The 15,417-nt window shown below is 39.1% G+C and overlaps 1 protein-coding gene across 1 annotated transcript in view; it reads right to left on the bottom strand.

Annotated features, from left to right (window-relative positions):
* Positions 1 to 228: 228 nt before the first annotated feature.
* Positions 229 to 15,417, bottom strand: part of Papolg (poly(A) polymerase gamma) — a 32,693-nt gene continuing 17,504 nt past the window's right edge. Inside the window, exons 9-22 of the mRNA XM_052734650.1 lie at positions 14,743 to 14,881; positions 13,005 to 13,077; positions 12,204 to 12,324; positions 11,770 to 11,854; positions 10,340 to 10,393; positions 7,899 to 8,018; positions 7,367 to 7,476; positions 5,198 to 5,319; positions 4,867 to 5,036; positions 4,259 to 4,347; positions 3,959 to 4,179; positions 3,358 to 3,423; positions 3,143 to 3,199; positions 229 to 1,557 (exon numbers count right to left, since the gene is read on the bottom strand). Coding sequence (XP_052590610.1) covers positions 1,459 to 1,557; positions 3,143 to 3,199; positions 3,358 to 3,423; positions 3,959 to 4,179; positions 4,259 to 4,347; positions 4,867 to 5,036; positions 5,198 to 5,319; positions 7,367 to 7,476; positions 7,899 to 8,018; positions 10,340 to 10,393; positions 11,770 to 11,854; positions 12,204 to 12,324; positions 13,005 to 13,077; positions 14,743 to 14,881 — 1,526 coding nt within the window. The 3' untranslated portion in view covers positions 229 to 1,458. The remainder of the gene's footprint in view (positions 1,558 to 3,142; positions 3,200 to 3,357; positions 3,424 to 3,958; positions 4,180 to 4,258; positions 4,348 to 4,866; positions 5,037 to 5,197; positions 5,320 to 7,366; positions 7,477 to 7,898; positions 8,019 to 10,339; positions 10,394 to 11,769; positions 11,855 to 12,203; positions 12,325 to 13,004; positions 13,078 to 14,742; positions 14,882 to 15,417) is intronic.

Below are 15,417 nucleotides of genomic sequence, written 5' to 3'. Positions count from 1 at the left end.
AAGTGAAAATGGACTGCTCCTTCTCCACTGACTATATGGCTTCCCATGTGTCCTATGAAAACCACGGCCAGGTTATTTCCCCGGCACTACTCAAATGTACTGCCCCCTTCTGGACCTACTCCACAGCTGAGTGAGAGCTCAAGAAGGTGGTATGCATCTGGCTGTGCTTCTGAGTTTCATTTTAAATGTATTAATTAAGTGTATTTAAAAAATTAAAGACAGACAGTAAAGGTTTTAAAGTTTCTCTTTGAAAAGATGATATCTTACAGTACATACAAAAATACTCTGAAAATACATACGACTTCATTTACAAAACACGGAGTCAACAGATTACAAGAATTACATGGTTGTGGATTTTTAATAAACTGAGCATGCATTCATGAAACTTAAAAAATATTAAGAAATGCACTGAAAAAAGCAGTGTAAAAAAAGACAACTCATATAGTTAAATAAAAACTACAAAGGTCCTGAGCCAATTAATGGTCGGTAACAATGTCATTCAAAAATGCCTTGAGGTTTCAATAAAATCCACTGCTTATTCCGCATGCCTAATCCATGAAGAGACTGTTGGAAGTTATGGTGAGGGATTACCATGCTGAGTTAATTTTATACTTCAAAAATACAAGTCTGCCATACTTAAATGAGTCTTATCATTGATGGTGGGATGAATTCTTCCTTTGTAAAAAATACCAATCAGCTAAACAAGAATGTCATGAGATAGTAAGATATGTAACAATTTCACCATTCATATACTGACTTTCAGTATCCTGGTTATAGTTTGATTTTTAATAAAGATGAACTTTGAAGGCCTCCATGGGAGGCAAATATAGAGAATGTGTGGTGCCCAACTCTGGTGTAGTCACTGGACTAGTCCTCCCTGGTAACTAACTATGTAACATCTGGACAAAAGCACAAAAATAGTTGAAATATTTATGTGCCAATCTGGAAAAAATAATTTAAATTAACAAAATAGACATCTACACAAATGAAGGAAGCAGAAAAGATACCTCACATTCATTACTCTTGGGTTTTACAAAGTGGCTTCAAGTCAACACATAAACATTTAGAAAATTACAGGACAGGGTTTTTTTTTGTTGTTTTTTTAAACTTTTCCAGCTCTATACAATGATTACGACATAAGACTTAAAAAAAGAAAAAAACAATTCAGGACTTGTTTTATCAGAGTCCAAGTGGCCAAGAACTGGTTCCCATGACAGAGAAACAAACATCAAAGTTAAGGCAGTAAAACCTCCAAATGCAAAGCCATAATAGGGTAGGTGACAATGTACTAGCAGGTGGTCCTCAGAGCATGTGCAGCAGTCAGTGAGAGGATGCCACAGCACGTCAAGGTCGAATGAGAGGTCAGGAACCACTCCAAGGTCGTCAGGCTGCTGACTGACTGCCACGCCATCTAGGCCACTGTGTGACTGCAGTTCACCTCAGGAAGAGGCACTGCGATTACCGGTTGAGGGTCAGTCGGATGGAGTTTTTGATGACACGAATGGTGCTGGCTGGAACTGGAGATGACGAATCTGGCAGTTCTTTACTGGGTAGTCTCTGTTGAAAGAAAGACACACACACAAAAAAGTGTGTATGTACATACATACATGTACACCGCTCCCCTATAATGGCTCATCTAATAATCAACCATCAGACTCTTCTTGGACTATTTCTCCAAAGCCCTGCACCCTAACATTCACAGGTGTTCTCAATAGCTCCTTCCCTGCTTATTCTAAGTACTTTTCACTCTTGGGTCTTTTTTTCCCACAGTCAAAACTGAGTAGGGAAAGTAGACGTGGCAGCAATGTGAGGAGGGCTCTGGAAAAGAGGACTTCATTAACTCAATCACCACTAGAAATGTATAAAGAGCTCTACCCTCCCTAACGCTGAGCAAGGACACTGAGCAATAGAAAGTGCATGGTGACTGAAGAGCAAAGTCTTAAGAATGTCAAGTAAAAAGGAGTATTACACAGCAAAGTCTGGTGCCTGAGAGTTAGGTCCCTCAATTAGTTTTTGTGTGATAGAAACAATATACAACTTGTCAATAGTTAAATGCAAAGGGTGTGGTCAGTGGTAGATCACTTGTGTGGCATGCATGAGGTTCTGAGTTTAACCCCCAGCACCATAAATAAGTAAATGAATGGGTAAAAAGTTCAGACATACATAGAGAATAGGACAATGAAGATTTATATAGCATAGCCAAACTTCAGACACTAGACAATTCTACTCACTTATCCTTTATACTTAGTTTTTGTTTTGTTTTTGTTTTGACACAGGTTTGTCTATGTAGCTCTGGCTTTCCTGGAATTCAGACATCTACCTGCCTCTGCTTCCTGAGTGCTGGGATTAAAGCATGTACCACCAGCCCTAGCTCTACCTGAAATATCTTAAAACATAATCATGCCATTCATTTTTATATTTTAATATTCATCCCAATATTTCCCATCCATTATCGTATTTAGTATATAATTTTGTGATGCATTCTTGCAGTGTGAGTTGTGTGAGTAAAATTGCCTGTGAAGATACTACTTTACTTCCCAAAGTCCTGACATAGTAAGAACTGACGACAGGGAAGCAGTTCCTCGGTGGAGGGTTTGAGAAAAGAAGCCATCTGTTCTGCACACTCTCAGGGAAGGGCTTTCCATCATCTATACAAAGCTCCTTTCTAACACTTGCTCAATAGCTTTCCATGCTTAATGTATTTGATTTCTAGTAACTTCAATTCTGAAAGCAGTGTATATAAATAACAAAAGCTATCATCTTTGGCATTAGTAAGAAACTCCTGTGCTGAGCAACCAACCGCTGACAGAGACTAAAATAGACTGAAATCTAAGTAGGTCCCACGGTCTTCCTAACTATGTCCTCTTCTGGACTCTTGAGGAATGTCCACTCAGAACCGTACACTATCTGTCATCTCCGGTCCTAACCCCAACCGCGCTGCTGGTCGCTGACAACGGGGACATAATCACACCCTTTCCTGGCCCTAGGTTTTGTTTCTTTGAGACAGGGTTTTACTCTGTAGCTTAAGCTAGTTTTGAACTTGAAGCAATCCTGCCTTAGACTTCTAAATACTTGGATTTATTTTAGTTTAAGTTTTTCTGTACTTGTTTTTACCTATAGAACTATTACCGTAACCTATTACCTTTTTGCGTGATGTATCAATAGTTGGAATGGGCATAGATTCTCCACCAATGGCATCCTAAAAATAAAAGAATTAAAAATACAGGTTTAAATCTTCTTACCATTTACAACACTATTCCTACCAAAAAGTGGTGACTCTGAAATACCTCCTACGGTACTTTTTACAGCCTGCTGCTCTCTGAGCCCACAGTCTGAATGCAGCGTTAACATACTTACCATTGGTTTTCTCTTCCTATCCCCGGCAGCATGGGGGTCCTTAAATGCTGACTCAAGTCGAATAAACTAAGACATAAACAATAAAAATGAGTGGCTATTATATAACTGCAAAGACCATACATATCATTATAAATCAGGAGATTAATCCGTCTATCATTGAAAATGACAATTTAATTAATGACTTCAATTAACTACAACTAAAATTAGATTGAATTCAAGTGCTACCCTTAATTTCTGCACCTTAAGTGATCTTTTTGGTTAAATCAATTCAGATTCTAACAAAATATTTTATTACCATCTGCTGGAAGCTAAGAAGATCCACATAACGGGAAAAAACACCACATTTACATCTAGTCTCCTTAACTTTTGTGTAAGTCAAGAAACTTAAACCAATCAAGTAAGCTTTCAGACATCAATAATTTGAAGTTAAGATGAACAACAAATATTGTTCCTGAAGAGTTTGAAATATTCTTTTTAGACAGAACAACTCCCAGTGGAAAACTTACATAGTTAAGGAGAATTGTCAGCTTCTTTACTATTATTTGAACTTAAAAAAAAACAAAAAACCAATGAGTGACCACTATTAAAGTCCTAGCTTTACCTTTTCTATGTCTTTCAACCTCTTAGAAGTCCCATCTGTAGGTGGCGAATGGGATCTTTTGGGTGTGACGTTCTTACTGATATTAGACAGTCCGTTTGGCTGTGGCTGTCCCTGGACAGCGCTGTGGGGCGTTGGGACTCTAGGAACGACATTCCGTCCCACTAGAGTAGGGATGGTGCATCCCGATGGGGAGGACGCGGCTTTGACTGTAGGGTCAGCCTCTGAAAAGTACAAAACAATTTCAGTAATCCAATAGTTAGGTAGCAGAATTGTCAGTAATAACCGAGTTTGGATACCTACTTGCACCAATGACTGGAATAGATAGCCCTTGAGCTGGAGGGGCACTTGGCAGCTTCTCCACAATTACAGTGGCAGGCTCAGTACTATTCCTAGTAAAAGTATAAAATTATCATTATTAATTTTTTTCACTATTACTGATTTTAAAAGCTCTCACTTTAACATTCAGGATTACTTCTTTCTAGTATTTCAACTTTACTAGAAGAACAGAAAAAGTCAGATAACTGAAGAAAATAAAATCTGAGTAGAAAACTTGCACAATTCCATGGGCCCTTGATCCTGGAACAACCCCGGCAGCACTACACACACTGTATTCCTAAACAAGACACTAGTAGCTAGTAAGAGAAAACTCTTTTTTTTTGGTTTTTCGAGACAGGGTTTCTCTGTGTAGCTTTGAGCCTTTCCTGGAACTCACTCTGTAGACCAGACTGGCCTCGAACTCACAGAGATCCGCCTGTCTCTGCCTCCCGAGTGCTGGGATTAAAGGCATGCGCCACCACCGCCCGGCAAGAGAAAACTCTTTTAACAATGAAAATAGATCTTTTAGGAAAGGTACAGAAAGTTCTCATCATCCTCCAAAAACAGCCTTCAAGGACAGTTTGGACGCACACCTTTCTGCTTCTCCTGAGGGGCTGTTTGGGTTGGAAGGCTTATTTGTAGACATGGGCGAATTAAAAGGTGTTCCACTATCGGTGTCCCTGGAGCTATCCAGACAACTGCTATCCAGGGATGATCTTTTGGACTGAAGGCCACCTGAATTCCGGCTTACATCAGAAAGGCTCTGCCAGAGAGAGAGACACTATTAGGACTTCAAAAGCAAATGAGAATATTATGATGCACACAAAAGCAACTTGTCACCATTTTAAGGTGAGATTTCAGACCGACTGTCTACACCCTCTTTCCCAGTGGAACAATACTAGAGAATTAGGACTACAGACCCACCTTTTTCTTCTTTTGAAGAATCTCTGCGGGTAGGTAATGATGAAGTTGTTTTTTCTTTACATGAGTGGCTTCAATTTTCATTCCATCCTTTAGCATGTTTATATTGTTTGCTTGTCTGTACACTGTAACAATGTTAATATGTTAAATGGACATTTCTTTCTGAACCCCAAGCTGTTTTCCTTTTTGGAAATGTATAGACCCCTTACCACCCATTAAGCACACACCCTCTTATGAACAAATATCTCTACAATACTGCCACTGTGTCACAGTAGTGTTTAAGGATTGACTGGTTCTGTGTGTCTATCTTCTAAAAGCTTTCTTTCTCTCTCTCCCTCTTTCTTTCTTTATTTGGTTTTTTGATACAAGGTTTCTCTGTGTAATAGTCCTGGCTATCCTGGATCTCGCTCTGTAGAGCAGGCTGGCTTCGGACTCACAGAGATCTGCATGGCTCTGCCTCTCAAGTGCTGGGATTAAAGGCATGTACCACCACTGCCCGGTGCTTTCTTATTTTTATTAAGCCCTCATGAACAAAATAAATATACAGCAAAATATTTTTTTTCCAAATCTTGTTCTTTGCTATTCTCAAAATGGCAATCTCTCCTCATAATTACTTGTCTGAATCTAAGATAATTCTTTTTCTTATTATGCATGTATAGGTGTTTTGCCTGCATGTATGTCCGTGTGCCATGTGCCTGCCTGGTGCCTGCCGAGGTCAGAAGAGAGTACTGGGTTCTCTGGGACTGGAGTTAAAGGCGGTAGTTGTAAGCCTCCATGTGGGCGCTGGGGAACCCGGCCTTGGCCGTCTGGACAGAAGCCAGCACTCTGAACCTCGAAGTCGTCTCTGCAGCCACCTAGGATAATTCTTGTATCAAATATCCAAAGGCAATTCAAGTACTCCCTCTAGCCTGAGACTACTTCAGTATCGTAGCCCACATCAGATACAGAACATCGCAGTTCAGAGGCCATCTGCAAGTCTATCTGTAGTGTATAGGTGGAAAAATTTGTCTCAGAAAGCCTGGAACACGTTGACTGCCTCAGGGGACATATGGCTCTAGATTTCTGTTCTAAGTGCTTTTCACAGCTTGTGAAGACCAGTTGTATTACCATACTAATTAAGGTATTCTGTGTCTAGCCAATTAGATTTTAAGTCCACTGAAGACAGAGGCAGGAGGGTTGTTTTGCACTGCAAATGCTATGAAATGTGGCACATTATTCAATACTGTGGGACCTAGAGTGTCTATGTGTGGAAAAGAATATTCTAAAAATCTAACAAATGAGTATCTCAGTTTTCTCTTTTTAAGACATCTGATCCCTAATTTGTATTCATAATTTCATTCTAGATTCTTATGATCATCAGGAGTACTTGTACAAATTGCAGATTCTCTGGCTCCTTCCTCAGAATGTGATTTAGTAGTCTGAAGTTGAAGCGTAAGAATCTATATTACCATGATACACATGAGGACTAGCTAAAAGAATTTAGAAAACACCTATGTGCCAAGAACAGTAACAACATGAACATGCATAGTGCTCCAGATCAACACTAGCCCAGTCTATAACAGATACTCCAGAGATGTGGCTGCGGCTAGATATGATGAACATTTTTTTTTTTCTATTGATCTTGGAACATATTCAGCAAATCTGTATCTACTGATGATTATTTAACATGAAAAACATAAAAATCAATTCATTCTCATGGACTGTGATTATAAACTCTGAACCCACAGGAAAGTCACCTGTGGAGTTTAATTTTAAAATAGAAAATACATTAAGATGGTACAAAACTTAAGTGATTTAGGAGTACCTAGGGAGTCTCCTCAGCTCTGTCCCTTGGGCACAGTTGCTGGTTCCCAGACTAAGAAGCAACAAGCAGTGCCTTTAAAACAAAACAAAACAAAACAAAAACAAAAACCTGCCAGAGATGTCCTCTGCATTTGTAAGTATGTCTCTTTTTGCAAATAAATGGTAGTAGCACTCTATCCATTATTCTGCAATGCCCTTATTATGTGTCTCATCATTCTTTTCCCTTTTTCCAAAGCTGCATCAGTGTCTACAATATGGGTTAATTTAACCAAATCGGGAATAAAAAATATCTCCAGCTAGACCCTAAACAGATGGTACTGAGTTACAGCCATAGTTGAGAATCACAGCCCCATGAGTAAAAAGTCTTACCTGTATCAGTAAATGACTGTATATCATATGTCAAGTCTATGTTAACACTTTCTGCATTTTCTACTCTCCGAAAAATTATCCCCAGGAACCACATTGATACATAATTGTTGCTATAAAGAAAGAGAAACCATTTCCATTATTTTTTCAACCTAACAAATGCTACTTGAAAATTAAAACTTAATTTCTATTTCTCTACCTTATTAATAGATTTCAGTGGTATAGCCAAATTCTTGAAACTATATCCAGAACACTGGTATAGTTGCTTAGTATTGTTTTAAAAGAAAATTAAATAGTACTGAAGAATGACTCATTGAACATATGAAGATGTTCCAAACACTTATGGAGTTTTTGCTGAGGTTTGCTGACTATCGCAATGTGTACTTCTATAATATATAATAAATACACGGTCACACATATTCAAAACATGTATCATTCCTCCATCAATGTCTGTTAAGGACAGTCTTAAAGCTCATCTGAAACAATGCATATGTCAAATAATATTATTTAAGAAATTTACTTAAGGACAACTTACGCTTTATGATGTTCTTTATTTCCTGGGAATGACTGAGGATTCACATGGGCAAGAGTAATAAATTCATTTCGTTCCAAGTTTCCAACAAGTACACGGATTTTAGATTCTACTAATCCAACCCTGAGATAAATAACAAGAGTTCTATGAAGTTATATCAAATTTGACAACTATACTCAAGTAAACCAAGTAATACATCAACTACCAAGCTTTGTATGTTCACTTGAAAATGCAGTCCAATTATAGTAGGATTTTAAATGCCAACTGAGGTAGTGACAGGTCTCGACAGGTCAAAGTGTTTGCCATGCAAGTCTGACCACCCAAATTTGAGCCATTGATGTCAATAGTGGAAGGAGAGAACCACTTCTGAAGGTTGTCCCATGATATCCATATACATGGTGGGGCATAAGCAGACTCTCTCACATACAATAATAATGATAATAATAATAAAATAAACATCAGTCAGGCAAATGTCAAATTTATGTGACTTTCTGCTTAGAGAAGAACTGATCTAAACTGAATGCATTTCTGACTATAATTTAATTTTATTAGACAAAAAAAGGGGAAATGTGGTGATATTTTATTTGTGCTGAAATGTGATATTTTATTTGTGCTTTGATAAATAAAGCTTGCCTAAAGATCAGGGGGAAAGGCCAGCCATTTTAAGTAAACAAAGTCAGGCAGCACATGCCCTTAATCCAATCAATTATCAGGCAGGGTCTCTGTGTGTTCAAGGCCATAATTGGGAACAGAGCCAAGCATGGTGACACACGCCTTTAATCCCAGTACCAACCACAGAGACCTGAAAGTCTGTACAGACAGACAGTGACAAGGAAGTGAGAGAGCTGGGCTAAGAGCCAATGAGAGGGCAGAAAAGCAAGGCATATAAAGGCGTGGGTAAACAGGAAGTAGCTCGCATTTGGAAGCTGCAGAGTTGGTGAGGTGAGGTTGGCTGGTGGCTTTTCCTATTTCCGTGATCTCTAAGGCTTTCACCCCTTAAAAAAACAAAACCTCTGATTTAGTGTAGTGATCTTCAATCATTTCTACTTTCATATCTTTATGTGTAAACCTTAGCTAAACTACCTTTAAATAATATCAACAAGAAAAGCTAACACAGGCACGTAATTCTTGAAATAAGCATACTGATTTTCATAAAATACTGGATTTTGCATTTCAAGTCACTAAATTTAAATCAGATATTAGAAAACCATACAGGGGGGTTGGGGATTTAGCTCAGTGGTAGAGCACTTGCCTAGCAAGCGCAAGGCCCTGGGTTCGGTCCTCAGCTCTGAAAAATAAAATACAAAAAAAACAAAAAAACAAAAAACCTTTGGCCAGGCGGTGGTGGCGCACGCCTTTAATCCCAGCACTCAGGAGGCAGAGCCAGGCGGATCTCTGTGAGTTCGAGGCCAGCCTGGACTACCAAGTGAGTCCCAGGAAAGGCGCAAAGCTACACAGAGAAACCCTGTCTCGGAAAACCAAAAAAAAAAAATTTAAAAATAAATAAATAAATAAATAAATAAATAAAAAGAAAAAAGAAAACCATACAGGTTTCACCAGATTTTTACAACTTAATCTTCCCCCTCACTTAAGATATATGACTGTCATCTGTGCATTTCTTAGTGACTGTAAGTCAGAATAACTTCAACAACACTTTTAAGTGTTTTCAAACACTTGTAAAAGCTGGTATAATTGAGTTACTGAGTACTGTTTCCTAAATGAGAAGTAAACTTCTCTATTAGTACCACACAGTACATCTTTTAGGCTTTTTAGCTGTATAGTGTCTGGGCAACTATATACTTTGCCATGTAGCAGAAGTAGCACTCAACAACATATTAATGAAGGATGTGTACCCAAAAGATCTCCTAACAAGTGGCAGACTGATTCCTTATCTAGACAAATTAAATTCTGCATCAATAAAAAGTTAAATTACCACAGAAATCAAACCCCTAAAGCAGCAAGTCGGACTGCAGGAAGAGCTGGGAGCACAGCTTCTGCCCAGGGGACCCATGAAAATGAGTATCTGAGGGCAGAGGGGATGGATTTAGATGCACTACAAAGATAGACCGTAGTAGCTTGACCAAAACTATTGTCTATCTATTGACAGAAGCTTAACTTCTGACACGTGTGCCTCCTCCTCCGAAGTTAAAACCATGCATAAAGGGTCTTCCCTTGAGTTCTGGAGGGAACAGTAATAGTCAGCTGAAGCTGGGCGTCAGGGACACCAGAGTTCTTCAAAATTTCACAGCACTCTGATTCTAAAGATAGTAAGTACAATCTGCATCAAAGCCTTCTGTCACTGCCGATGCTGCACTTGACTTCTTAACCCCTGGCACTCATGGACAACAGTCACCAATACAACATACCAATTATGAAAGCCAAAAGTCATGTGACTATTGTTATCATCAGACAGTGGGTAAAGGAACTTGAAACATAAGTCTTACCACTCTAGATGATTTTCTTCTGTTGATGCACTGGCAGTCAATACTATATAATGTCTATAAAGGATTTGCAGCAATAATCAGGAAGAAAAAAAAAGCCAGAAACATTGTTAATCTGATTTTTCATCATTTTTCTTTCTTCTTCCCAATGAACAAAACAATACATGTACAGAGTTTCTGAAAGTTAAAATATACTTTATTTTCACAAAACTATAGGCCCCACAATTAAAAATTAACTCACTTTAAAAAATATCACTGATGCTGGACTGGCTACTACCAGGATTTCTTTTTTTTTTTCTTTTTTTTTTTTTTTTTAGGTTTTTCGAGACAGGGTTTCTCTGTGCAGCTTTGTGCCTTTCCTGGATCTCGCTCTCTAGACCAGGCTGGCCTCGAACTCACAAAGATCCGCCTGCCTCTGCCTCCCAAGTGCTGGGATTAAAGGCATGCGCCACCACTGCCCGGCCAGGATTTCTATTAGTTTATTTTCTTTCTTTTTTTTTTTTTTTTTTGGGTTTTTCGAGACAGGGTTTCTCTGTGTAGCTTTGCGTCTTTCCTGGAACTCACTTGGTAGTCCAGGTTGGCCTCGAACTCACAGAGATCCGCCTGGCTCTGCCTCCCGAGTGCTGGGATGAAAGGTGTGCGCCACCACCGCCCAGCTCTATTAGTCTATTTTCTACCTTGCTTTGCAATCTGAGTAACACCTGTCATCTGTCATAATTAGCTTTCTACATTTACTGGACTGTGCTGGTTCACACACAGAATTTTACCACTTGTGAGAATGAGGGAGGAGAATCACCCTAGGTTCCAGGCCGGTCTGGGTTACACAGAGTGAGTTCCAGGCCGGTCTGGGTTACAGAGTGAGTTCCAGGCCAGCCTGGGTTACAGAGTGAGTTCCAGGCCAGCCTGGGTTACACAGAGAGTGAGTTCCAGGCTGGCCTGGGTTACCCAGAGAGTGAGTTCCAGGCCGGTCTGGGTTACACAGAGTGAGTTCCAGGCCGATCTGGGTTACACAGAGAGTGAGTTCCAGGCCGGTCTGGGTTACACAGAGAGTGAGTTCCAGGCCGGGTTGGGTTACACAGAGAGTGAGTTCCAGGCTGGCCTGGGTTACACAGAGAGTGAGTTCCAGGCCAGCTTGGAATACAAAGTGAGGCTCTGTCTCAAAAAACAAACGCGGGTCCAGCACAATGGTTTATCAGGTAAAGGTGCTTGTCAGCAGGCCTGATGCCTTATGTCTGATCCCTAAGAGCATGCAGCTCTACCTCCTGTAAGGTGTCCTCTGTCCTTCACGTGAGCACTACAGCAGGCACACCCAGCCATATACAACCTATCTCCCTTCAAAATAAACATGTAAAACAAAAAAACCCACAAAAACAAGACAAAAAGGTGACATTTTCCCTAGATACACATACACAAAAATTGCAAAGTTTAAATACCTATATTTTTGAAAGAAATTTGGTGGCTCTAATAGTTTGGACCAATCTGATTTCCCTTGAAGAATTTCATCTGTAACTGCAAGACCTAAGCAAAAACAAAGGGTTTTTAGAAACTAAGTCTAATTTTTGAAAAATGACCAGCTCTACCCAAACTATCTAGCCCAACAAATGCTTGACTTAGAAATGTAAACAAATGCTTGACTTACAAATGTAAACACATTATGTTGTCTCTTAGAACACAAAAGTAAAATTTCACTATACTGGACTGGCTCAAATTGTGGCCTTAATATATATTTTCGAAAGCATTTGAAGTTTTACAAAGAATTAAGGGTTACAGAATTCTAACTGCCAATCATAGCTCATGTAGAATAAAACTGTTAACCAAAAACTTGGGAATAGAATATATAAGAAAAAATAGGGCCAAACATGTTTACCTTGTTTAAATTCTTCTACCATTACTGTTCGAGTAGATGTAGACACATTATACGTAGAATTCTGTTGTGGGTAGGCAGGGGTAATTATGGGCATAAGATGATATCTATCTGATGGATTTACCTGTGAAATCAGAAGTAGAATAATTATCTACTCCTCTGAGTAGTCCTCACTTCATTTCCCCCAAAGTCTGAAGAATATGAAATACAAATTTAATACTAAATTCCTTCAATTCTAGGAGTGTATTTCTCTACTGAACTGCACTTCTTTCTGAAGACAGATATATTTGTCAAAACTCTGCAGAAATTAATTTTTCCTCAGTGAAGCTATCAAATAATGTATCTTATAAGCAAGTCTTTCAGAATTATGGAAATACAATATCATAACTACAGAGACATTATCTTCAATTATATAGAGAAATGAGTGCTTACTCTTATTAAATTGGAATTTAAAAATTAAAATGGAAACTATGTGAGAATTATGAATCTGCTTTAAACTGTACTGCAAAATATTATTTTTATATATTTCAGTACTTCACTATAAGTAGCTACTGTGACACAGTTTTTTTTACGATGGGTTATGATACTGTTTTTGATATACCCACTTACTGGTCATATATGGGCAATTTTTAATGATATAACATTTGGATGAATATTAGAAATTCAAACCACCTGCATCAAAATACACAGCAAAGGGAAGAAAAGAGCTATTTCTGCATTAGAAAGGTATGCAGGAAGCAGAGGAATAATCCTTAGTGAGACTATGATTAGAAAAAGGCCCTTCTCTACAGTAAATTCTCATACCCGAGGATCCCAGACAGGCAAATTCAAGTTGCTTTCTTCTGGTTGCTTCAACAGCACAGGATTTGGCCATTCCCTAGCATGAATAAAGTACATTAACTCACATAGACTCTCACTTCCAATGCTATATGAAATATTAAAAGTATCAAGCTGTCCCAATCTTCACATGGCAAAGTACAAAATACAAGAGGAAGAATCTGTTTATTTGCCCTTTCTCAGAAATGGCAACAGTTCTGTTAGTTGGAAGCAATCTGTACCTGAGTTTGCCCCTTCCTTCTTATCCGTTTTCACAGATTTGATTCTGATAGTATAATAACAGCAATAAGTAACATTTGCTGAAAATACTAGTACATGAATGAAGCAGTTACCATTATCATCTCCATTTTACCAGACCAGCTTAATGTACAAGGCCAAAAAATCTGTGGGGCCATTACAGTCTTAAGGCTCACATTCACAAACTCCTCAAGTGCCGTCTTACTGAGTTATTTAAAAGGGGAATGGGGTTACAAGTACTGACTGCTCATCCAGAGGACCCAGGCTCAATTCCCAGGATCCACATGGAAGGCTCACAATTATCTGTAACTCCTGTTCCAGGGGATCTGATGCCCTCTTCTGACCTCTACAGGCAACAGGTACACAAGTGGTAAACAGACACATGCAGGTAAAACATACACCCATCCATATACATAAAATACAATAAAAAAAGGAATGCAAATCGTATACAAGCCTGGGCTACAAAGTGAAACCCTTTTCCCAAAACACTGGTAGAGGTGGGGAGACAAAATTATGTCACTTGTGATAACATGGATGGTACCGGAGGTCATTACATTAACTGAAATAGACAAGGCACAGAAAATCCTTCAGGATCTCACTCATCTGAGGAATCTAAAAATGTTGATCTCATAGAAGGGGAAAGTAGAATAGTAATTAGCAGAGACTAGGAGAGCAGGGTAGAGAAGTGGATAGTAGAATGTCAGTCAGTGGATATTAAATCAGAGAAGAGAAGTTTTGGTGTTCTGTTGTACCGCAGGGTGATTACAAATAATGTTAGTTGTACTTTGAACTTCAACGAGCTAAGAGACTGTGTTTACCATAGAGAAATGATAAAGGTTTCAGGAGTACACATGCTAACCTTGATCTGATTACCTATCAAAAGAGCTGGGGGCGGTGGGTGCAAGAGGCAGGGGGATCTCTGTGAGTTCAAGGCCAGCCTGGTCTACACAGCAAGTTCTAGGAAAGGCTCCAAAGCTACAGAGAAACCCTGTCTCAAAAAACCGAATCAAACAAACACCCCACAAAATATCATGGGCACCTCATAAATATATACAACTTTTATATTTAAATCAGAAAAAGAGAAGAAAGAGTGTCATCTGGGTGTTTCATTGTCTCAGATTAAATATATTTTTAAAGCTTTTAATGAATGCAAAACACAATATATATGTATAGGTTTATTTTTCTTGAAACAGGGTCTCTCTTGACTAGAACGGATTATGGAGCCCACTGTCCTCAAATTTACGGCACTAATTCTGCCTAAAGCTCTCAAGTGCTAGGATTACAGGTATGAGGCACTAGGCCTGGCCATAGTTCTTAAATTTTTTTTTTTTTTTTCTGGAGCTGAGGACCGAACCCAGGGCTTTGTGCTTGCTAGGCAAGCACTCTACCACTGAGCTAAATCCCCAACCTTTTTTTTTTTTTTTAACATATTCATAGAAGTTAACAATTAGTTAAAGTATATACTTACCATTTGGAAAAAACTAAAAAAAACTTGTGAACTAAAGTTGAAGCTGCTGCATTTGGATACAGTTGGCAAGTTCTGGCAACCAGCATTGCCCAGGAGACTCCACCAAGAAATCCCAGCATATTGGAATAAATACCACGACCTATGAAAACAAAATCTGTTAATTATTATTCAGATGTATTATGCTTGAAGTCCAACAGGATAACTTCATTCATCCCCAAGACTGAACACAAAATAGAGATGATAAGCAGAACGCCACGCTAGGCTGAGTCAGTCAGTTAACTGCTAGTTTCTCCTTCTAGCTCTTCTGCTTTATCCTCTAATGCACAATGGTTCAATTCTCTGTTTCACTGTCATTTGTCCTGATTGATCGCTGTGTGATATTTTGTTTGTGTTCTGACAAATAAAGCTTGCCTGGAGATCAGAAGGTGGAGCTGGCCACTAGTTATCCATAGGAGCCAGACAGTAGTGGCTCACACCTTTAATCCCAGGACCTGGGAGGAGGAAGCAGGAAGATCAGGAGTTTAAGGCCACCCTGGGCTACATGAGATTGAAAAAGTCTAAAAGAGAAACAGAGCCAGGAGGTGGTGGTACATGCCTTTAGTCCTAGCACTTGGGAGGCTCATGCCTTTAATCCCAGCACTTGGGAGACTCATGCCCTTAATTCCAACACTTGGG

This window comes from Peromyscus californicus, unplaced genomic scaffold (genome assembly GCF_007827085.1).
Source record: "Peromyscus californicus insignis strain IS unplaced genomic scaffold, ASM782708v3 Scaffold_13__1_contigs__length_99412109, whole genome shotgun sequence".
Lineage (NCBI taxonomy): Eukaryota > Metazoa > Chordata > Mammalia > Rodentia > Cricetidae > Peromyscus > Peromyscus californicus.
This window is presented reverse-complemented; position numbering and strand designations above follow the sequence as displayed.